The 23,964-nt window shown below is 33.6% G+C and overlaps 2 protein-coding genes across 3 annotated transcripts; both read left to right on the top strand.

Moving 5' to 3' along the window:
* The first annotated feature begins 493 nt into the window (after positions 1-493).
* Positions 494-15,644, top strand: LOC110719621 (GPI ethanolamine phosphate transferase 3-like). 2 transcript variants are annotated; one of them, XM_021898594.1, is made up of 20 exons: positions 494-1,197; positions 1,281-1,315; positions 2,277-2,398; positions 5,691-5,780; positions 6,475-6,594; positions 6,694-6,777; positions 9,521-9,598; positions 10,441-10,566; positions 10,725-10,814; positions 11,099-11,134; positions 11,219-11,274; positions 12,071-12,218; positions 12,477-12,918; positions 13,010-13,101; positions 13,262-13,799; positions 14,174-14,309; positions 14,444-14,485; positions 14,727-14,892; positions 14,997-15,080; positions 15,164-15,644. In XM_021898594.1, exons 1-20 carry the CDS (start codon positions 890-892, stop codon positions 15,287-15,289), a joined length of 2,919 nt encoding a protein of 972 aa, XP_021754286.1. In that variant the 5' UTR covers positions 494-889; the 3' UTR covers positions 15,290-15,644. The 2 variants fall into 2 exon arrangements, with proteins under 2 accessions (XP_021754286.1, XP_021754287.1); XM_021898595.1 differs by having other exon boundaries at positions 1,150-1,197; positions 2,282-2,398.
* Positions 15,645-16,436: 792 nt separating this feature from the next.
* Positions 16,437-19,335, top strand: LOC110719234 (protein FAR1-RELATED SEQUENCE 5-like). Its single transcript, XM_021898133.1, has 4 exons — positions 16,437-16,551; positions 17,040-17,419; positions 17,539-18,215; positions 18,621-19,335. The coding sequence occupies exons 1-4, from the start codon at positions 16,437-16,439 to the stop codon at positions 19,333-19,335; spliced, it is 1,887 nt and encodes a 628-aa protein (XP_021753825.1).
* Positions 19,336-23,964: the final 4,629 nt, after the last annotated feature.

Raw genomic sequence — 23,964 nt, 5'->3', positions numbered from 1 at the left:
GTTCACATATTTGTACGTTTAAGCCTAAATTCTTAGAGATGATGTAAAACTGGTGCTATCCTATTACACGTTTCATACACATACTGAGTAACCAATCATACATAAGTCGTTGTTTTAGGACACAAAATCATAAGAGTACGCTATCCTAGAACTATATAAAAACCCCAATCATTAATTAATGGGACATGTTCATTTAATTTTCAATACCAAACTTTAGCTCTCCCTTATCTCTACTTTCTCTCTCTCTAAAAAATTTGTTTCCAATTATTAACTTGATTGGCGGAATATACGTTGTTTTGCAGGTGCTCGTGCCGGTTGAGTGCAGCCTTTCTAAGTGAACTTCAAAAAACCTTCGAAATAATAAAGGTAGATTTGGGATGAACTTGCATCATGGCCAATTTATAGAATTACCGCTATTTATAACTAGCTACTAGAGTTGTTTTGCAAGTGCTTGTGCCGGTTGACTGCAGCTTTCCAGCTTACTTTCCAACTGAACTACAAAAAACCCCGAAAGTCCGAAACAATAATAGTAACATGTGGATAATTGCGTAATTTGACCAATTTATCCAAAGAAGACTAGGCTCATTTTTTTATTTTTTTTTTCTTATTTTTTTTTATGTTGATATGAGTACTTTTGTGTCGAGTCATGTTAGGTTTATTGTTGTGTGGTGTCGAGTTAAATACTGCTAGCTCTACGAGACTACGAGTAATCAAACGCCTCAAATTCTTTTCCTATTCCTATTTCCTTCGTTTCGTACCAAACGAGCAGTAACACTGCAGTCTTAACTTCTAAGGACTCTTAACCCAGCAGAGTCTCACATTCAAGTCTTCGTTTGAAAATTTTCCCAGAAATCTGATGAACTCCATTGTTGTCTGAATATCCACAAAAATGGTGCCGAAAACTCGATCAAAAGCAACAAAATTACAACTAATATGGCCATTCTTCTTCATCTTCTTCATCCATTGCCTCGCCATTTTTCTCTTCACTCGAGGGTTTCTTCTCACTCGCACTGAACTCCCTTACTACAGCAATTGCTCCGATGTTTCTCTCTCTCCTTGCTTCGATTCTTCATCAATCCCTTCATCTTCATCTTCATCTTCATCTTCGTCTTCGTCTTCGTCTCAAGGGAGTAATCAAACTTGTTGGACTAAACCGGTTGTTGATCGTCTCGTCATTATCGTTTTCGACGCTTTGAGGTAATTATGGTGAATCAGTTTCATTAGCATTGAATTTGAGCTGTAAATTTTGTCGATTTTTTAGGGTTTTGATTTTGTTGCAGGTTTGATTTTGTCGCGCCAAGTAGCTTTTTTCCAGGTTAGTAGATTTGTATTGTAATTCTGCCCCAAATTATGAAGCTGATTTTTCTTTTTCTTTTTTTTTCTTTTTTTTTTTTCTTTTTTTTGCATTTCTTTGGAAGTTTGCTACTATCATACTATGTTTTGGCATTTGTTTATCCAGGATAACTTTTTATTTCATTGAATTTGGACTTGTATAAATCTTAATTAAAAATAAAATAAAAAATCACACAACTTTTGGTTGTTTCTTCGATTGATAATGTGTGCTCGAATCTGAAACATTGGACATTCTGTGATTTGTAGTTGTTTAATGTGTTTCAAGTTATTTGAAAAGCTCATGGAGCGAAGTCAAATACGTCTTTGGTCCCGAAATAGAATTCGAGTTTACCAATTTGGAGTATTCGGGTGTCATATTTCCTTAAATATTGATTAATCATAGGCAAAATTTTCAAAAGCCCGAATCTCCCAACACACACCTCTTTTCTCAGCTGTAGAGAAAAATTTGCCAAGACGAGAAGCGTACAAATCATCTCATGTATGTTTGTATAGTTTTAATAACATTTCATGACCCTTCACTAGCTTATAGTTACTGTAGGTTTTGGATGTTTGAAATGTCACGACACTTGGATCATTTGTGAAGTTTAGCTGTGTTAAAATTGTAAAGCACCAAATGGAATTTGTGAAGAAGATGAAATCTACGCTGAAAGAGACTCCTAGCTCCAGTTTTCTGTTAATGTAAGATATGGTGGTCAATGTGACAATTATTTTCAGTTGTATGATGATTTAAGTATATAATATATAGTGGCGCTGCTGTGGGATCTGGTAATTTCTGGTCGTGTTATTTTTCAACCCTGTAAAATTTAGCAATTTAAAGAATGTGTAAAATTGAATCTGGTCTTGTAGCTCATCTCTTTCATGCTTTGATATCTTATATGGACAATTTGAGCACTTTATTAAGTGATAACTATATGTTGCTGTAGAGAAGAAACCATGGATGGACAAGTTACAAGTAATACAGAAGCTAGCAGCAGAGGCGGGGTCCACAGCTAGGATTTTCAAAGCCATTGCTGACCCTCCTACAACTAGTTTACAGCGTTTGAAGGTGAAGATTATTGCATCTTATCTTTATCTTTGCTCAATCTTGATAGCTTTTGAGCATGAATTCTCCGTTTCTAGGAACTTTTATTTGACGTGGAATCCTCTTTGAGAGGTTTACTTACCTCACAGTAAATAATAGAGTAGATCTGCTTGATCATACTTTGGAGCATTTTACGGGTGGAAGTGTGTTGGTTTGAAAGAGATAAGAGATCCGGGATTATTAATCAAATAATAATTTGATTCTTCTGATTTTATCTGAAATAGGGTGCTCTTTCTATTTTCATCATTGTTTTGTGATGCATACTTTTTCAAGGGATTACTTTTGCACATATAAATTTGGTTGCCTGGGTATTTCTGTCTTCATCATTGTTTTGTGATGTGCACTTTTTCAAGGGATCAGTTTTGCACATTTAAATTTGGTTGCCTGGGTACTATCTCTCCTCATTTCAAAGATTCTTGTGGACTTTTGGACCTCAGCTTTTCAACCTAAACATTTTATTATGTGAGTCTCTGATTTGCATAACAATGTAATTGTACTTAATGGAATGTGAAACTGTAACACGAGCTTGCCTAGCAATGAGGATAGAGGTCATTGTCAGTTTCATTCCTGCTCCCGTGGCACCTATAAATCATATATGTCAGGTGTAAGTAACTAGCTTGGTCTGAAAAGTAACCCTGTACTTCCAACTATATCTAACATCAAAATTGTAAGAACCAAGTACTAATCCTGTTGAGGCAAGGATTAGAATTGGGGGAATCCTTTCTTTTGATTATACAAGAATGGGACAAGGTGAGTTTTATCAGATATAGAAAATTCAACAGGATTTAAAGGGAAAAAAATGTAATATCTATATATGGACAATGTTGTTAAAATCAACGACTTGGATCGTGCTTAAGATCGGATTTGCAAAGAATCGGGCATAGGATCGTTAGAATCGTATAGGATCGGTGGGATCGCGATTCTATGTCGATTCCAACGATCCTACCCAAAAGCTTAAAGTTGAGTGTTTAGTCAGCCAAACAAACTACGGGCTGGCCTATTAATATTCTAGCCCCAAGTTGGACAAAAAATAATGTAAAAACCCTTTTCCCATCCACTTTCAATAGTTTCACGACATTCAACCCCATTTTCACCATTTTCACAGACATTCAACCTCCAACTCCAAATCCCCATTTTCACCATTATCATATTTAAGCACAAGCATAAACTTATCTTTTTGCTACAAGCTTGCAAATAATCTAGCTGCAAATCTGGTATGTCGTATGTTCCTAAAGTAAATCCTAAATTATGAATTTTTCAATTTTTCTTTTTTTTGCTTGGTATTTTAGGGATTGTTTTTGGTAAATTTGCATGTTCTTTGTTCGATTTTCTATTGCTATTCAATTTAGGGATTTTGTATCGAATTCTTTTTTGTACTACTATTCAATTTAGGGATTTTCTACTGCTATTCAATTAAGAAGTTTTGTTTAGACTTTAGATTTTGTTCGATTTTCTACTGCTATTCAATTTAGGTTGAAGTGCTCAATTATTTTTTGTATCGAATTTTCCCTTTATATTTGTAGGTTGGTATTATTTATGCGCCTCTGTTAAAATTGATCCTTCGAATTATGTCAGCCACTGCAAGCTGTGTTAAAAAGAAAAGGAAAATTTTTGACCTAGGCTGGGAACATGGTACTAACATGGTACTGAGGTAGATAGTGAAAGAAAGTAAGATGCAAATATTGTGGTGTTGTGCGTGCTGGTGGTGTTTATAGGCTTAAACATCACCTTGCTGGGACTGGTTGTAATGTTGAGAGATGTTTGCAAGTTCCGGATGATGTGAAACATAAATTTAGAGACCTATTACAAGCTAATGCTGAACAGTCTAGTAGAAAAAAGAAAAAATTTAATGATATAGGCGAGGATGATGATACTTATGAATATCAACAAAGTATTAATTTGAACAGGAGGGGGGGAATGGATGCTTTTGTGAGTAGAAACAAACCTGGAGTTCAAACAACACTTAATCAGAAATATAAAAAGGAAGAAAGAGAAGAAGTTTGTCAACAAATAGCTCGTTTTTTTTACACTAGTGCAATTAGTACACGAGGAACTGATGTTAGAAGTGATGATGTTGATTATGGCAATTTGAGTTTTGGATATGATGATTGATGAATATATTTTAACTAAAACTAAGATCTAAGTGTTTTGTAATTAAAACTATTTTATGTCATTATGTGTATTATTTTGTCGTTGAACTCATAACTATTGCCTTGTTCTCAAGATTCTTATGTACAAATTTATTGAGAAAAATGTCGAAATATTAGCTATAATTAGGATTTTAATGAAGTATCGCCTTTTTAATGAGTAAATCACCAAATATTTGCAATATTAGTCTTTTTGTTACAAAAAATATGATCTCACAACAATTTTATACATGTACTATGTCTTAAAATTGAAAATTGGTAGGATCGTGCGATCCCACGATCCGATCTTGATAGGTCTTTCCGATCCAAAGTAGAATCCCGATTCTGATAACATTGTATATGGATCATGTTGGAGTCACAAAAATTGACAGTCACGCAAACTCAGCAAAAGAGTTACCTTTGTTCTGCCAAATCTTATGAGGTTTTTCTGTACCAAAAATCCAAGTTTAAATCTTTATGGATAGAAGTTGAATGATATATGTGGAATTATGGAGAAAGATGTCTTCCTTTCGTGAGCTTCTCTGCAGCATTATGTTCAATTTTGATTTCAAGATTTGCAGCTTGCACTTCTTCAATCCAAAATGAATAATGGTTGACTTTTAAGTTTATTCAGCCTTCTTTAGTGTAGGTTTACTGGAATCTGGCTGCATCTATTGCTTCTGCTCCAATACAAACTGAGTCTCCTATTCTCTACTCTCACATTTTATTGTGTGCATATATGATTATGGGTTTCCATATGTAGCACAGCTGTTGCCTTATGGAGTTACGGCAGATTGACATGGAAAGGAGAATGCCATATTGCTATGTGCATATGGTTTTTTTGCAATAGTGTTTGTGTTTCTGCTTGAATAGGTTAAACATGAGTACTTGGCACTTGGCTTGTTGTTGGCCAGATTTTACTGGTGCTGGACCTGGTCAAGGCTATAAAGCTTATGAGTTTCTAGTGGATACTTGTGCTATCATATGTACGAAGTTTTTTTTTTTTTTTTTTTTTTTGGAGTATGCACTGTCTTGGCTTCTATGTTTACTACATATAAATTGTTGAATTCAATTTCTTTCAATCTAAGAATTTCAGCTCACCATCATCTTTGTTCTTTGCTGTTATCTAGGGCTTGACAACTGGTGGACTGCCAACATTCGTAGATGTGGGCAATAGCTTTGGTGCTCCTGCAATTGTTGAGGATAATTTTATTCAGCAGGTTCCAATATTTATTTTCCCATTTCTTTTCTTTTTTCTTTTTTTATTTTTAGTTTATAGTCCCTCTGAACCTATTTGTATTGCCCATTTTCCACTATAAAAAATGTCCCTAGATGTATAATTCATCCAATCTATAGTCATATTGTTCCATCAGACCATCACTTTACTCTCCTCAACTATGTACTGTCCCACCACTTTGTTCTCTCATCAAATCCACACAATCAAACATTTAATTTTTTCCAAAATCAAATGGGGCATAGAAATAGAAACATAGGGAGCATTTTGAATCTTTCATTTAATCATCCTGTTTTCCACCAATAATAATTATATTCATGTAACCCACTTGAGCTGTGAAAGGGGGATTGACATATGAGTTATCATCCTTGCAAATTTTTTTAGATTTTGTGTGTGTGTGTGATACGTCTAGCTTTAACTAAATCAGCTCAGTCGAGATTATAATACTTTATCCCTTTCACCTCTGAGACCCAAGTTCAATTTCTGGTCTAATGGTGAGGTTAGGCTGGTCTTGTTACATATTTCCCTTGACACCAATAAACCAATTGTGCTTGGCCTTCTGTGATGGAGGGCCTAGTGGTGGCCTTTGAGCTTTTCTTTACTCTTTCACATTAAAATATACGAGTAATAAAAAATATTTGTTCATTTTTTGAGCAAGAGTTGATATTGGACTTGTGCAGTTAGTGGAAAATGGAAAGCGAGTTGTAATGATGGGTGATGATACATGGCTGCAGCTGTTTCCTCACCATTTTAAGAAATCTTTTCCGTATCCTTCATTTAATGTTAAAGATCTGGATACGGTATATTATGTTCATTGTTCAATTTACATTCATTTTCTAGTGAACATGTCATGCAAGTTTGTAATTATGAAGCTACTAACTTTTGATACTATTTGTTAGGTTGACAATGGGTGTATTGAGCACTTGATTCCATCTCTTCATGATGAAAATTGGGATGTGCTGATTGCGCACTTCCTGGGAGTGGTAAGTTATCCCTTACGCTACAAATTAATTGCTTTAACATGTTGTCTTAGGTCATTTGGAACATTCAAAAAGAATTTATTTGTAATCAATCCTTGCATTCTGTGATTGCTATGGAATGCAAGAGAATAATTTCATTCAAAGAATTGTGGCTTCTTTTTGTTTCTTCTCGTATGCTTTTACTGGTGATTTGATAGCGCCATGCCGCCATAGATACAATCCTTCCTCTGGTTTCCTATTTTTCTGCTTTCCCTTACATCTCTCTTATTATTCCCCAACTTGCTTATATCATGTTTTCACTCTATAACTAACTCTGCCACCTTTCACTCAATATCTCTGCACAACTTCTTGCCCAAGGCTTAACTAATCGCTGACAGCATTAATGTACCCTTGTCACGACACCTAACAATCATTTGGAGCTTCTGTATTTTGATGAATAAGTTCTCTAGATATGAAGGATTGGTGCAATGGTCATGGTCATACCTGTTCATTGGAGATAAAATCATGTTGGCCACAACAAGAAAGGGTGATGTGATTCTTGTTGAAACACACCAGAGGGGGTTGGGGGTAGAAGGGGAGGGTAGAATATTGGAACATTTAGAGGCTTTAGATAATTCAGACATTTTGTACTTGTACAAATTTTGTATTGAAGGCAGGATTTTTATAGTGAACAAGGAATACATTTTTATCTGCGTTAAATTTTTACCCTTTTAATTGACAACCAAGAGTTACGGAGTTTCTTTTTTGTTTTTTTACTTGCTTTTTATAGAGAGTAGCATTAGGCAAATGGTAAAAAGTAGACAAACGAAGGAATTTGAATTTTTTGATGTTCATTGAGATAGTTATTGTAAGGAGAAGTTATTTTAAGGGGAGGACGGTAGGGTGATTAGGGAGAAGACTGTCTTTTTCGTTGAGACAATCCCCTCTAAAAGGAGCTTCTTAAAGATGAGAATTACAATGATCCAATGATGAGAAAAATTGGCTTATAAGGATCATATGTTTAGTGGGATTTTATTGTGGATAAAAGATACTCCTATACTGTGGAGTTTAGGTGCTAGAGAAAGGCTTTTCTTCAAAAGCATAGATATTTAATGCTGAAGGAAATGAGGATATCATTATGATGTGCACTTAAACATTTAATGGCTTTATTTTGGAGTTAAAGCTTGTGTTTGGTTTGTATATTTTGGACTCATGATGTTGGACTTAGGCCAAGGCCTTGTTAAGGCGAGCATTGTTGCTCTTTTGGTTGATAAGCTATTTGTTATCTATAAGTGGCAAAGAAAGTATTCTATTGATATTACGCACTTCTGGTTAAGTAGGAATGATTGAGATTAGAAATTATATTATGACTTAGAGTACAAATATTACATTGAAGTATTAGAAACTATATTACCCCGACTTTTAAATTCAGTTTTTGAACAATGTACACCCTTCTTTATGTGGATTGTAGTACATACATGGACATCTAAACATGCAGCAACCAGAAACTGCAAATTAGCAAAACTTGTGGTTCTTTTTGAATTTACTGGAGTTAAATCCTCGATCCACATTTGTGCAGTTGCATCCAATTATTTATTTTCCAAATCAGATAAATTTCAGTTCTCACATGGCAGAAGGTGCTTATATTTGCATTTCTTATCTCTTTCTCTCTTTCTTCTAGGAGTGTATTGATGCCAGTGTAATAGTTGGAGTTTTCTGTATGGGAAAAGTGGGTGTATGGGGCCTGTGGTTTCTGGTGGACTGGGCGATCAAGGAATGTTCTTGAGGCTAGGACTTATTTATAAGGGAACAAAACAAATTACAGAAACAAAAAATAGGATCTGAAAATGTAGAGCAAAGTGCTTGCTGCTATTCTCCATGAAACACTTAATTTTATCATAATGCTGCCTTCTATAATTGCTGAATATCTAACTTGATCAAGTGGGCAAGTGGCATAAAGATTCTTCTGGAACAAGTCTCTTATAGATGACTAAATGCTTATTCCGAGGTTGTACTTATGTGCTTTTTACAGATTTAAGATATTTATGAAGATTATTTATTTTACTATACTGAAAAATGTTGTTGAAGTTTCTATGATTCTAGATTGTTGTTGCTAAAATATACTTCGTAAGATTCACAAGAACTTCATGCCAACCATCTTTGAATACAATAAAATTATGTTTTCTAACCAAAGAGGATATATGACTGCACTATGTGACATCATTGAAAGCCTTAAAGTGAGGGAGATGTAATTGTGTATAAATGTAAAATGTAATTGCTAGTCTTTTTGTTGGTGTCACAATGTTGCCTAACATAAATGTAATAATAGCAAACTTTCATTTCTTTTGCTTTGGTTGGTGCATTTCAGGTGCCGGGGAGGATATATACTTTTCTTATCTGAACTTGATTTGTCTGAATTGATTGTCTGATCTAAGCTTATTGTGTATGGAATTTTCTTAATAGAACTTATTTTGCCCAAACTTTGGTTACTTTAGGCTGTTTCCCATTAAGTGTGAAATTCCATTTGTTTGACTCTGACTATTAGTGTGGTCTGTTACTCTGTTGTTGAATGTAAATTTTTTACACACTATAGAAGCAGCCACTTTGCCGGTGTAAAGTGTACTCTCCAAGACCTTCTAGATAGGTAGAATTCCGTTTCATTATGCTCTGTCTTTGTGATATAATTTTTGTCATCCTGGAGTTTCAGTCTAACCTTGTATGTAAGTTATTTCACATCTAATGGTTTTTTAAACTTTCTCTGTACCAGGATCATGCTGGGCACATTTTTGGGGTCAATACAATGCCTATGATACATAAGTTGGAGCAGTATAACAGTATAATGGAGGTCAGTTTACTAAAGCTTATAGATAATCATAATATAAAGGGTTATGAGATATGCTGTCAACATTCATTTTTAATTGCAGCGTGGAGTGGGATGCACAGTGTTTAAGGAGATGAGAGAGATAGAAAGTGGGACCCATGTGATGAGGAGAGAGAGAGAGAGTTATAGGCCAAATAAAGTGATGTTGCAATCATTTTGCAACCTCCTGAATTGGGAATATGTAGCGATTGAAAAAGAACCAGAGAAGTTATTTGTTAAGAGATATCTATTGTGACTTGTGAGAGGTGCAAATGTTTTGTTAAGCTTTATTAAGAATTGCAATAATGTTTGTTAAGACCCCTAATTCGGGTTTTATGAATTCATGCTTTTGTTTGAATGTGGTGATAGAGAAGAAATGTGAAGACTAAATATTTAGTATTGTTAGATTTTGGTCCATCTGGCATTGTTGTAGATTTCATGTTTTCCACATTTTCAACCACCCCCCCCCCCCTCCCCTAAAAAAAAAAAGTGTTCAGCTCCATTTTTGAAATAAACAAGTTGCAATGTCCCTGCGGCATCATTTAATTAAGAGAAAGTATGGGTTACTCCAAAATAATTAGGATGTCCAGTGTGTTGTAAGTCTTTAATAGCGACAATTCATTTGTGCGCATGGATTTTTTTTTTTTTTTTTTTTTCATGTGGAATCTGTTGTCTTCTCATTTGCTAGATTAAGACTGGGAATGTTCATGACATTTAATTCTAGGAGGCTGATGATTAGTGTTAATTTCTAGAGACTGTTGAAGGTTTTCTTTTTCCTACTTTATTTCATTTTTATACCCTCTGATTCTCTGTGGTTTTTCTTATAGGAAGTTGTGGAAGCTTTAAAGAGCCAGTCAGGAGCAGGTGGTCTCCATGAGAATACTCTCTTGGTTGTGATGGGTGATCATGGCCAAACATTGAATGGTGACCATGGTGGTGGAAGCCCAGAGGAGGTGTGATACAAATTTTTTGTTTCAGCACTGAAATATAGTATTTTTTATTTCACAAAATGAAATGATACACATTTCTCATTAATGATTTTTTTCTTAGTAAGGAGTCCGTGAATTGCTAATCAAAATGTTGTAGAGCTGATGTCCCTTATATCATGCAGGTCGAAACATCAATATTTGCTATGAGTTTCAAGAATGGCACATTTTCATTGCCATCTGAGCTTGATTCTGTATCTTGTGGATTGAATGTGGTATTTCCTTTCTTCTTTATACACTTACCTGTGCTCTGACTTTAAGCCTTATGAATGAGACTGTAGAGTGTGGCAGTGTTACATGACTTGTCTTACTTTCATATCTGCTTGCACAATACATCATTATTTTGATATTGCTTTTACTTAACTGGCAATATTTGACCTCTGCATGCTGTTTGAGCAGAGGTGTATTGGGTACTGTGGTTGGGGAGGGTGAAGAAGCTCACTAGATATTTGTGTAGAAATTTAACCAAAAGCAGACTAAAAGAAGTTCTATGTTTCAGGATGCAAAGCCACTATGTGTTGGCACCATTGAGCAGGTTAGTGTATTATTGGATGTTGTATGATGTACGGTACTATCGAAGCATAGTATTTTGAGCGTTTAGTTGATTTACTATTTGCAGCTTGATTTTGCAGTAACTATATCGGCAATGCTTGGTGTTCCTTTTCCTTTTGGAAGGTGCAATATAAGCTCCTATCAACTCTTTCTCAACTCCTTAACACATGCTGTTCTGGTGATTTATGGATTTTTGTGTGACACATGATGTATACAGGATCATTATGATTTAGTCAAACTATAGGTAAAATTTTTATTTAACAGAGGATTGACTTTGGTAAAATTGGTAAAGAGGTGAAAATATTATTTTGACCAATAAAGCTTATGAACTAGAAAATTTAAAGGAAGAAGATGGTGAAATTGGGATTAAAACCTAAATATAACAAAGATGGTACAAGATTTTGAGGCTGTTCTCCTCCTAGCCAAAACCCGAGAGGTTAGAGCTCTCCAAAGTGTTTCCACTCTCTTAATAATATTCAACTTGCTTTACATTTTTCACTTGTATATAAAAATTTAATACTAATAATATGTATATTGTTGGATTTGTTTTAATGTATATTTTCAAAAATTATTTTTCTATAATTTTTTACTAATGGATATATACTAACATTAACGGACAAAGTTGTTTTTTGACAAAGAAAATTGTCAAAACGTTGCGATGTTACATTTATTGTGAATCAGAGGTAGTATTAGACTACCCTTAATGCCCCTCCCCTAGGTCAGTTCATTACATTGTTTTCTGTGGTTCAATCAGATAAAAAATCCCCAACTGCCTGAAAATTTAATTTTCATGAGAGTTGGTTTTTTGTCAGTCAAATATGTAGAATGCATAAATTTATACTTTTAGTCAGTGGTAAGTACTTGTTTATTGTTTAAATCCGATCTGATTACTTATTCCTCTGATCGGATTCTTTTCCAGCATTGGGCGTGTAAATCCACAATTTTATTCTCTTGGCGCGGTGAATTTTCTTTCTCAAGGTATTCAGATGGAAGTTTATGAAAGTGACTCAGACATAGTGAGATGGATGCAGCATTATGTTAATGCCCTTTGCATCAATGCTTGGCAGGTAGATCTAACTTCTATGCCAAATTTCTTTTACATGTGCTTTCTGTGAAGATGTATTTGAAGTTCTCTGAATTTTTCCCTGTTTGTTGCCTTCTCTGATTGTACAATCTTATTTAAGAGGAAGAAATATTTGGTACTATTCTCTTGGCTTTGTTGGAGTAGCTTGATCATATATATATATATATATGATCGCCTTATATTTCCCATCTTTTTTCATTTCCCTTTAGACTGGAATTAAATGCTTTTTAAACTTTTGTAGGTGAAGAGATATATTAATGTGTACTCAGCATCATCTGTCATTGGATTCCCCTCTGAGGACTTGTTGCATGCGGTAGACATGTATTCTCGAGCACAGGAGAACTGGCTGCATGTTGTGAAAGGTTCACTGTCCGACATGAATGAAAGTTGTCCTTCATCATTCCCTGCTTTAATGAGGCAGATTGATATGTACGCACACTATCTTGACAGTGTTATTGGCCTTGCTCGCTCCAAATGGACGGAGTTTAATCTGAAACTTATGGTGGTTGGCTTGAGCATTCTTTTTCTGTCGCTTCTTGTACAAGTATTTGCTATCAAGAGAGTGAACACATTTTATGAGTCTTCTCTGTCTACCAGATGCCCTGAGGCCTCTGTTGGTTTAGTTTTTTCAATTTTTGCAGTCATCATAAGAGCTTGCAGCTTCCTTTCAAATAGTTATATATGTAAGTTTCATTCCTTTTTCATATGATTTGTTGCACCAGATGATCTTGCATTCTTGACATTGTATGCTATGTATTTCATTGTGTTATATAGTGGAAGAAGGAAAAGTTGCCTTATTTTTCTTGGGAACATCTGTCATCCTCGAGCTGCGCAATTCATTTAATAAGGCACAGATGCTATTAGAAGTAAGGCTATTTCTTTTTGTTGGTCATTTTGCTGGTGAAATGGGCAATTAGGCATTTATATTAATTCTGCTAACTTTACCCTTTTAGCTTCATTGGTCACAACTATTTTGTTTGTTACAATTCCTTGGATGCTGATTCTTCTCCATTCATATATTTGCAGGCGGCTCTATTATTATTGTTGGTCTCTGCACTCAGATTTATTATGGAATTTGGGCTGTCAAAGCAGGCTGGTAACTTATCAAGTGTTGCTTCAATGCTTGGGAATGCCCATGATAATTTGTTTTGGATCTCTCTATCTTCAAGTGTGTCTATACTAGCTCTATTATTATTAGCATACCTGTTGCTCAAATATGTTTGCAACAACTCTTGTCAGTGGGTCCAAAAATATGTTATTTTGGGAACCATCTTGTGTTATGCGCTCATTGCATTACACTGGATCCTAGATAGTGAACTTTTAAATCTTCCTGTCACACTCCAGGACATTGGAAAAAGTTACATTCCTCGGGTAATATATGCTGTTGGAATTGCCCAATTGGCGGCTTTAGTGATTAATCAGCTGTTTATCAGAAAGAGGACCTTGTATCATCAAAACGACCTTGCTAGTAAGATAATTGCCATGTTAAGTGCATGGAGTTCTGCAATCATACTACTGTCAGGAAAGCAAGGATCTGTTGTTGCTTTAACTTCTGTCGGTGCAGGTGCTTATGCCATGCCCTTTTGAAGCTTTTAGCCAAGTTAAATTTGTTATTGCTTACTCCCTCTGATTCAAAATATAAGTCGTTTTATGTATTGAGATTTCAGATAGAATTAGTTAAGATTAACATTACTCTTTACTAAAAAAAATGAATGTTGCATTGATTTGGCAAAATGACTTATAATACCATATTGATTCCATAAGGTGACATTTGAGTTGTGTTAATCTTGTAGAATGACTCATTTTTTGGATAAAAAAGAATCAGCTAAATGCCTAGTATTATGAATCAGAGGAGTCTCAATATTCTGCATTATCCTAGTTGATTGATTGCACGACTTTCTATTCCTTAATAATTTTATTTGGTCTGCCATTTCCCAGCATTTTGCATCATGAGGTTGGAGAACGTATGGCAAGTTGCTACAGATGGCACTTCAAGCAATGTTACTTTCTATTCTCTTCCTACAACTCAGTGGAGCCTTCTTGCAGTTGCTCTTTTTTTCTGCAGCGGTCACTGGTAGGGATCTGAAGGCTTATTTCGATGTTTGTTTGTAGGAATCTACTCTATTTGAGTAGCAATTATAATAAGCTGTATTTTCTTAGATCTTTGTCCAACAATAAAATTTAATGCTGTGTTTCATCTTCATACAGGTGTGCATTTGATGGCCTTCGATATGGTGCTGCATTTGTTGGGTGAGGATACTTTCTGAACTCTGCATTTTGTTGCAAATGGGTTATGAAATATAACATGCATAGAGGAGAAGGATATGGATATGTGACTTGGCTGGTTATAGTGAAGCCCTCATTTTGGCTTCCAATGATCTCATGCATGTAATTTTGATTAAGTTAATAGTTGCTTGCATCTTTCCCCTACACATTAACTGATCATGTGTTCTTCAAGCAACTGTACAAGTGGTTTTTTCTTCATTTGCAGATTTGATGAGTTCATGCTTGTAAGACAAGCAATTCTGCTGGCAATTGACACGTTTGGTTTTTCTCTCCTGCTACCAATTTTTGGTCTTCCTATTCTAATTTCTCAAAGACATTCAAATAATCAGAAAAGGCAAAGCAAACTCTCCGTATCGGCACAATTATCTCAAGTAAGTTGACCCATACGCAAATGTGCAGTTTATATGCTCTCATTGTGGAATCAGTTTTATAGATTTTGTAAGTTGCTGATCAATTTCTTTTATCGTATGGTTAGGTATATTTGATGTATGGATGTATGACTACAAGTTCAGTGGCCTGTATGGTACTATGTGTTACAATACAAAGACGGCATTTGATGGTAATGATTACACCTTTTTTTCAGTAATTCTTGGTTCATTTGTTGTGCCTTTGTTAAACTAAAGAGTACAAACTGCCTTGCAGGTATGGGGTTTATTTGCCCCAAAGTATGTGTTTGATGTTGTGGGACTTCTCCTCACAGATGTCCTTGTTTGTCTGGCATCGCTTTACTATATTGACCCTGTAGAAGATGACTCCAAACAGAATTAACTTCTTAGAACTGTTGGATCTTCATGAAATGCAAGTCGCCACGATCGTTCCTCTTGACTATTTTGTTCATTCTTTCCATACATTTAGATCAGTAGAAATTAGCTCACAGAAAATGACATGGGAATGTATTTTATTTATTGTTTGGAAAAGATGGCAACGTCAATTGTTAGTTTGTATTTCAAGGGGGCTTGATTACAGTGATAATTTGTGAGTTGCCTTTGTGTCTGGTTTGATAATGTGATACTAAGTATAATGTATGGTTAGGTTGTTCTGTGTAGTTTGGCGGAAATTGCTTAACCTATCCTTGTAGAAGTTTAAAGTAGAAATATAAGGCTTGATTTAACATCGATCAACATGTATTTTTGTCATTTTCATTTGGATTCGGGGTGGAATTTGCGCTTTATCTCTTGGGAACTACCTACTAATGCGGAGTAGGTGTTATGCCTTGTACTAACTCCGTAAATCTGTAAATGACACTCTTTAAAGTGGGAGATCTCTTTGAAATATAGCTTACATAATACATGACTTTTTTTACTTTTTTTTTTTTTTTTTTTTTTTTTTTTTGGGATACAAATCATTTTATACATATCACTAATAAATAAAGTCAGTCTCGCAGCCAGGCCACGAGATAGCGACATTTGGCATTCCAGTTTTTTGCCAAGTGTCGAGCCACTTAGGCGACAAATAAATATTATTGTGATTAGATTAGATTGGATAGATTTGTTTAGCATATAAAAGTATACATAAAATACTTTATAATTTTTTGAAAAAAATTTATCTTTTTATTGACGGTAGAATTTTACGCAACACACCACATATTATAATTTGAAAGTTTGATAGTACACAAGGGTGTACCATGCTCATGGTACACCTGCTGAGTTGGCAGGATTAATTCCATTAATTTCTAATTACGGGAATTTAAAAAAAAAAAGAGACAGTTTAACATCACGTGAATTTTGCTAAATTGTTGCCGATTTTATAGCTTTCAGTTTTTGCTAATTTTTGTTAACTGATATTTTCAAAAAAGATTTAAAGAGGGAAAATCATAGAGATTTCAAACTTTTTAGTGAGAGAAAATTACAGAGAGAGAATTACAGAGAAAATTTTGAGGATCAATCATTTGAATTCATTGTAGAAGAAGTTATTAATGGTTTATCAATCTGAATTTCGCCATGATTCTAATGCTAGATTTGTCGATGATGCAAATGATTATGATATCAACGATGAAGGTGAAGTCGAGGGTATCGTAAACCTTAATGAAGGTGAATTGTTTAATTCATTATATTTTTCATTTGTTAATCATTAATTTTGATTATTAGATTTAGTTATTACTAATAATTTTAATTTTATTATCGAATTACTTTATATTTTTAATTTCACAGTGATTTTCATGAGGTTGAAGATGAAGTTCTTTTATTATTTACATATGTTCTTTTTTATTTGTTATTATATGTAATTTGAAATCAATGTTGATTTTATTTATTAGTGCATGTGCAATTGTTAATTATATAGGTACTTTGTAGTACTCTTTATATACTTTTATTGTAATGGAATGTACTTTCCTGAAAGAGTCGTGTACTTTTGTTGTACTCTGTTTTGTATTTTCTGTAATTAATGTGCCGTTATCAATGTGCATTTAATAAAGAACATTACAAATATATTAAATAACATTTTATACCTTTAAAAGAACATCATGTTATTATGTAAGAACATCAGCTTAATATATATGTATTTTGATATCCTATTTCAGGTTTTACCGAGGCAACTGAATCAGAATTATTTGACAGAAAAGTTAAGTTTGATGAAGAGGCTTATGATTTGTATAATAGTTATGCATTTAAACATGGTTTTGGTATACGTAAAGATAGGTTGAATCGTAGAGATGACAAAGATAGGACACCTAGGCAACGCTTTTTGGTGTGTTCTTTTGTTGGCTTTAAGCAAGAGAAGAAGCATGGTGAACAATCAAAAGTTTACCAAAAGAGGAATTTCCGCACAGGTTGCAAGGCTCATATACAATTTGATATTGATAAGGTGTCTGGTTTGTATGTCGTGGTCAATCACACTATGGTTCATAATCATAGTAGGGTTGTTGTTTCAAAGAGACATTTGATTAGGTCTCATAGGAAGGTAATGGTACAATTTTTAAAATTATTTTAAATCATGTTCTTAAATGCGCAATATATGTTCTTTAACAAATACATGCTGTTCTTATTTTTGAAACAATGTGTTTTTTTGTATGTACACAGGTTACTAATGAACAAGTTGTGATGATGAGTAGCTTGACTGAGAGTAGTATACCTGTTGCTGATGCAGTGCGTGTTTTAAAACATCAAGCTGGTGGAGAGGCAAATCTTTCATTTCTTTGTAGGGATGCGTATGGTGCTTTATCCCAACATAAGAAAATGATGTTTGACGGTTGTGATGCAAAGCGCTTGCTTAGCTATTTTAAGGAGAGGAAATCTAGTGAGTATGACTTTTTTTATGACTTTGATGTTGATGAAAAAGGTCATTTGCAATCTTTCTTCTTTCGTGATAATAGAATGAAGGTAGATTATGATGCTTTTGGTGATTTATTAGTCCATGATACAACGTACCGTACAAACAAATATGGTATGATTTGTGGACCTTTTGTTGGTATGAATCATCATAACAATAATGTCATGTTTGGTATTGGCTTCTTGATCAATGAAAAATGGGAATCTTTTGAGTGGTTGCTCAATACTTTTTTGAAATCCATGGGTGGCAAACATCCGGTGACAATAATGACTGACCAAGCTCAAGCAATGGCCAAAGCAATTAAGGTTGTCTTCCCAAATTCCAGACATCGACTATGTACGTGGCATATTGGGGAGAATGCAAAGAAAAATATCAAAGGACTTAGAGCAAAGGAAGGTTTTAATGATTTGTTTGATATTGTTTTGAAGTATACCGATACTATTTAAGAATTCGAGCACTATTGGTCAAGGTAACGCTATGAATTAATAATTTTAAAATTATGTTATTTAAATATTTTACTGATTCAATGTTCTTTAAGTTGCTAGACGATGTTCTTTATTTTCATGTTTAATGTTCTTTTGTAATTTATTTGATGTACTTCTCAAGTACACCCAATATGCTGGATTAATATAGAGAGATATTCTTTTTTATTACATGTGACATTCTTTTTACTTAAAATAATGTTCCTTGTGTTGTTCGTTTAATGTTCTTTTATCATATATTTGATGTTCTTCTGAAGTGAACTTAATGTGCTGGAATTAAGTAGACAAGTGTTCTTTTCTATTATATTTGACATTCTTTTCACTTAGTATGATGTTCTTTTATTTTACAGCATGCAGAAAACGTACAAATGCACAGATAATAAATGGCTGCAAAATCTGTATAATATCAAAGAGATGTGGTGTCCTGCATATTCCAAAGATTATTTTAGTGGCGGTGTTATGTCATCTCAGAGGAGTGAAACTACTAACAAATCAGTTTCCCGTCGACTACATGCCACTCATGGTCTATGTGATTTCTACACTACTTTTATTGAGGTTGTTGATGAGTGGAGGAGTAGAGAAGGTAGTAATGATTATGATAGTATGACTGGAAATCGTCATATAGTTTGGGCAGATATTGGATTGTTGGAGCATGCAAGGAAGATTTATACTATTCAAATCTATTTACATTTTGAAGACAATTTTGTCAATGGTGTTCCCTGCACGGCAAAGGTAATAGGATTTCAACCTCCACTTTATGAATATCATGTTGGGCATCCAAAAAAGGATTTGATCATGCATACTGTTGCATTTGATGAATCAACAGTTACAGTTGATTGTACTTGCAAATATTTTGGTGAGGTAGGTTTGTTGTGCAAGCACTCACTTCGTGTCTTACACTTAAACAACATTACTTATATCCCAAAGAGATACATTTGCAAGAGATGGACAAAAGCTGCTATGTGCACTAGAGTTGATGACAATGATGTTGCTGAAATGGGTGTCACTCCTTGTAGTGTATGGAGATTGTATCATATTCGTACATTTATCACACTTGTAGATTGAGCACAAAATGACTTGAGTGCTCGAGCTGTCATTGAGGAAGCAATTGAAGAATGCACTGCTAGGATTAATCTCTTGATGGGAGAAGATAAAGATGTGCCACCTGAGTTATCAAAAACGAATGAACAAGATGTTACTCAAGAAAAAGGTGATGGCAGTCTATTAGAACCAGCAGTAATATTTGAGGAATTGGCTGAAGAACATGGAGGACTTGAAAAAGAACATGGAGGTTTTGAAAGAGAACATGGAGGCATTGTTAAAGAACACACAGTTCAGGTAGATGTCAAGGATCCTATCAAAAAAAGGAAAAAGGGTCAAAAGAATACTAGGTGGAAAAGCACAAAGAAAAAGGTTTCCAACAAGCTCAAAGGTCAAAAGATAAAGTCATGGAGAAAGAAAAGCGCAAAGGGTGTTTCAAAGATGAAACAAAAAGCACAGACTACGATTAAGGTATATATTGTTCTTAATTATATTATATTACATTCTTTTATGGTTACAACTTGTTCTTTCATTTTATACATATTGTTCTTTTACTTAAATAATTTTTTTTTTTTTTTGGAAGGATTTCCTCCCTGTACCTGATGGAAATGTTCTGGCACATTCCAACGAATTTGGAGGATCTTTGGAGTTTTTTTAGCCTGATGACTATTTTGGAGTGAATATTAGAGAATTATAAATGATATGTACTATTTAGTCTACGTTAACAATTTTTTTTATTTCATATTTGTCCTTATATTTTTTTTAATTTTTTTTTAATAAGATCTTATAAATTAGAACACTCTATTTCAGTTTTTTTTTTAACAAGACATATTTTGCATATTAATGGTGGTTACTGTGGCCTATAAAAAGACATATTTTGTGTTAGTTTATAAGACATATGATGCAAAATAACTAGAAATAAAATTTCACTGAACAAAAAGAACATCAGATGTTTTTAAAAGAACATTATATGTAATCAATAGAACATTATATGTTAATAAAAGAACATTGTTTGTAATCAAAAGAACATTGCATAAAATCAGAAGAACACATGTTGTATAAAGAACATTGTACATGTTCATTCTATTCTTTCTTCCAAATCAATATGCTTCCAAAGTTTATTAGCCCCAACTATACAAAAAATAAACAGTGCTAATTGTTCAACATCCACCAAATTTTCAAAAAGACATACTTGTTCAAAAACTAACACAAGTGTCTCTAATCATTCCTAATTTCCTTGAAATATTTCTTGGCCTTCATGCTAAAATCTGCATGACGCTTATTCACTTGATCCACAAGAATCTCATATGCGTACTGTATTCTAAGTGCCTTCAATGCATCAAACTGTTCACCCACAAAAAAGAAAAAAAAACAAAAGAATAACATTAATGTTTGTTATTTTCTTAAATAAAAAAAAATACAAAATATGATAATATTACATTATCAGCCCTCAAGCCACAATTCCATTTACGCTTCCCGAAGTATGTCTCCATGTGGCGCATTGCGTATATTCCGCAATCAACATTGTTGTCCAATGTTCTCCATGGCATGTCTACCAATTTTATTTCATAGTTGAGGACTTTTTCCCATAACTTCATCCCATGTTGTTTCAGGTACATTGAGAAGGCATGCCTCTACCATACACAACGAAAGAATATAAAAGTTAGACAAAAAGAACACTATATATTTTAATTAAAAACATACATTATTTATAAAAGTTAAATAACATCCTTACCAACTTCTCTGGATAGTCATGGTACTTTTCTGAAAAAGAAACACCCTCTACAAGTGGTCTGTTATCCAAAATTTCCACAGCCTTTGATTTTGTATTTATGACCATCACATAAAAGTGGTCGTGCGCATACACAGGGAAGAACAACTGAAACAGGCAGATAAAAAAACATGTACTTTAAAAAAAACATTGAATATACTGTAAAGAACATGATATAAACATGAAAGAACAACACACGTATATAAAAGAACAATCAAAGAAATAAAAAGAACATAGTGAAGGAAGTCACAGAAAATGTGTAACTAATCCATGAAAAGAAAATATACTAAAATCAGAAGAACACTACTTAAAAATTAAAGAACATATACTAAATTCAGAAGAACACTACTTTAAAATAAAAGAACATTATATGACTTACCAGCTGATATCCTTTAACTGATTCTATATTGCAATCAATTAGCCAATATCTGATTGTCTCTTCGAATTTAACATATTTGATACCATATGTAGCTTCTTGACTATCATCAACATACGCATCGCTCACGCATAACAAGTTCTATGTTTTATAAAAACAAAAGGATTAGAATCAAATTAATAATATATCCTAAAAAAAAATAGGGATCAAAACCAATTGAATTACACTTACAATGGCTGCATTTGGGAAGAAAATCCTCTTTTTGTCATCAGCAGAATTTTTTGCATTAAGTATGAGACAAAAAGCGTCAACTATATCGCTGTAGATGTATACATTGTCGCCCATTGTTTTGATCAATTTTCTTGACAAATGTGCAAATCCATCGTCATAAAATAACTCACTACATAAAAAGAAAAAAAAAATATAAAAAGAAAAAAATATAGAAATATTAAATAAGGGTAATAAAGCTTGTTTTTCATCAATTTCATATGAAAAAGCATAGTTTAGTACAAGGAATAAAAACATACTCTTCATCAAGTACATCCGAAAAAGCATATTCCAGTATAGCTTCTTTGAACTCATCTGTGCCCTCTATCAAATGAGAATATTGCACTAGGAAAGGAGACCTGTACACCTTTCCCAACTTCCTAGCTCTCTTTGTAGGTGTTGGACCAACACTGCAAATAAAATTTTATGTAAAAGAACATACATATCATTTGAAATAACAAACAATACTTTTAAAAAGAACATATATTTCTAAAAAAAGAACATATACCTTTGTTCTTCCACTTTCTCCTTTCCTTTCTGTTTTTTTTTTTGCAATCTACCTTTTCTGTAGTTGCATCACTAAAAAGGCACACATATATAATTAATCATACTATTCAGTATAATAATTATCTTTTATAGATTTTTTTATAAAATTTTTATAAAAAGAACAAAGAACAAAACGTAAAGAACATACAGTTTTTATAAAAGAACATATACCTTTTTTCCTTATTTTCCTCCTTTCCTTTCTGTCTTTTTGCTCTAACATATACCATCTCTTTTTCGGTTGCATCACTGTATTAATCAATAATTGTAAACAAAAAATATTTATGAAGTAACAACAATAACCCATAATAATTATAAAGTCTATGTATATATGTATATACCTTTGATTTTCAGCTACATTTTCTTCTACCACCTTCTCAAAATACCTTGATCCTTGTTTTCATCTGGCATCCTTTTTACACTCAAAGGTAGTTATATTATACATCATTAATAAAAAAAAACATACATTAAATGATATGATACCATAAAGAACATCAAATAAAAAATCAAAGAACATCACATAAAATCTCAGAGAACATTATATAAAATCAAACAGAACATTACACTTTATAGAATATTATATGACAACACATAGAACAACATATGAAATTGTAAAGAACAAGTTAGGAAATCATAAAGAACGTTACAACATTCATCTAAATAATACATAAATATTACAGATTTGTATTCTAAATCATTCAAATCTAAATAAATATACCACACAAATCTGAAATCACATTTTGAGATTATTAGTTACCCTGTCTTTTGACCATCTAACATCTCCTCTGGTACACTTGGTTCCAACTGTTGGTCAGTGAATGCTGAATCAAATTCATCGATGTCTGAAAATTGTTGGTTTCCCAGATTGAGGGGACTTCCTGTGCTCAATGCCAGTTTCAGGTCTAGATCACCTGTATATTGTGTTGGTGGAGTCAAAGGGGTAACCACACTGAATACCAATGGCTCCAACTCAGTGGGTTGAGAATCCTCCTCTTCACCTCCTTCTTTCTCTTTCTCCACAGTGATTCCTTCCACTCCAGAATTCTTGACAACATTGTCAACCATCTCACCAAACCAGTCAGATGCAAAGAAGTCTGTATCTTGGCTCAGGATGGAACTCCCCTCAACCCTTTGAGAAGGTACATTGTTTATTACTTTTTCCGACAATTTAATGCCAGAAAGTCTGGACCACATTGCAGCTACATTGTACAGTGTGGCATCCCCATCAATAGGTCTATTATGGAACCTCTCTCCCATCTTAAGAATTTTGGAGAGGTTCACAAATCCAGAAGCAATTGTTTCTGTTGCTTGGCGTAGCAAATGGGTGCATTCCTACAAAAGAACAAAGTACAGAAAAAAAAGAACATGTAATTAATAAAAAAGTACATAAGTATAATCATGAAAGAACACTAAAAATTATAACACATGCTGAATTAGAAAATAAAAGAACATGTAAGGAATAAAAAAGAACATAACCATAGTCATTAGAGAACACTGAAAATTAAAAAAAATACATGCTTAATTAGAAAGCAAAATAACATGTAATTAGTTGGAAAAGAACATAAGTCTAACCATTACAGAACACAAGTTTAACCATTAAAGAACATAATATTTAACCATTAAAGAACATACTTTATATATTTAATTATAAAATGCTTACCTGTAAATTAGAAGGTTCTTGAGGTTGTTGTTGTTG

Source organism: Chenopodium quinoa, unplaced genomic scaffold (assembly GCF_001683475.1).
Source record: "Chenopodium quinoa cultivar QQ74 unplaced genomic scaffold, ASM168347v1, whole genome shotgun sequence".
NCBI classification, from domain to species: domain Eukaryota; kingdom Viridiplantae; phylum Streptophyta; class Magnoliopsida; order Caryophyllales; family Amaranthaceae; genus Chenopodium; species Chenopodium quinoa.
Note: the sequence above shows the minus strand (reverse complement) of the source record. Positions and strands in the feature narration are given on the sequence as shown.

What these genes read in the sequence shown, in the direction of transcription:
- LOC110719621 (XM_021898594.1), top strand. Translation starts at nt 890, where the DNA reads ATGGTGCCGAAAACTCGATCAAAAGCAACAAAATTACAACTAATATGG. An exon ending in AGGATAATTTTATTCAGCAG is followed by an intron (nt 5,781 to 6,474) that starts GTTCCAATATTT and finishes GGACTTGTGCAG; the next exon opens with TTAGTGGAAAATGGAAAGCG. An exon ending in TATCTTGTGGATTGAATGTG is followed by an intron (nt 10,815 to 11,098) that starts GTATTTCCTTTC and finishes TCTATGTTTCAG; the next exon opens with GATGCAAAGCCACTATGTGT.
- LOC110719234 (XM_021898133.1), top strand. Translation starts at nt 16,437, where the DNA reads ATGGTTTATCAATCTGAATTTCGCCATGATTCTAATGCTAGATTTGTC. An exon ending in TATCGTAAACCTTAATGAAG is followed by an intron (nt 16,552 to 17,039) that starts GTGAATTGTTTA and finishes ATCCTATTTCAG; the next exon opens with GTTTTACCGAGGCAACTGAA. An exon ending in TGATTAGGTCTCATAGGAAG is followed by an intron (nt 17,420 to 17,538) that starts GTAATGGTACAA and finishes GTATGTACACAG; the next exon opens with GTTACTAATGAACAAGTTGT.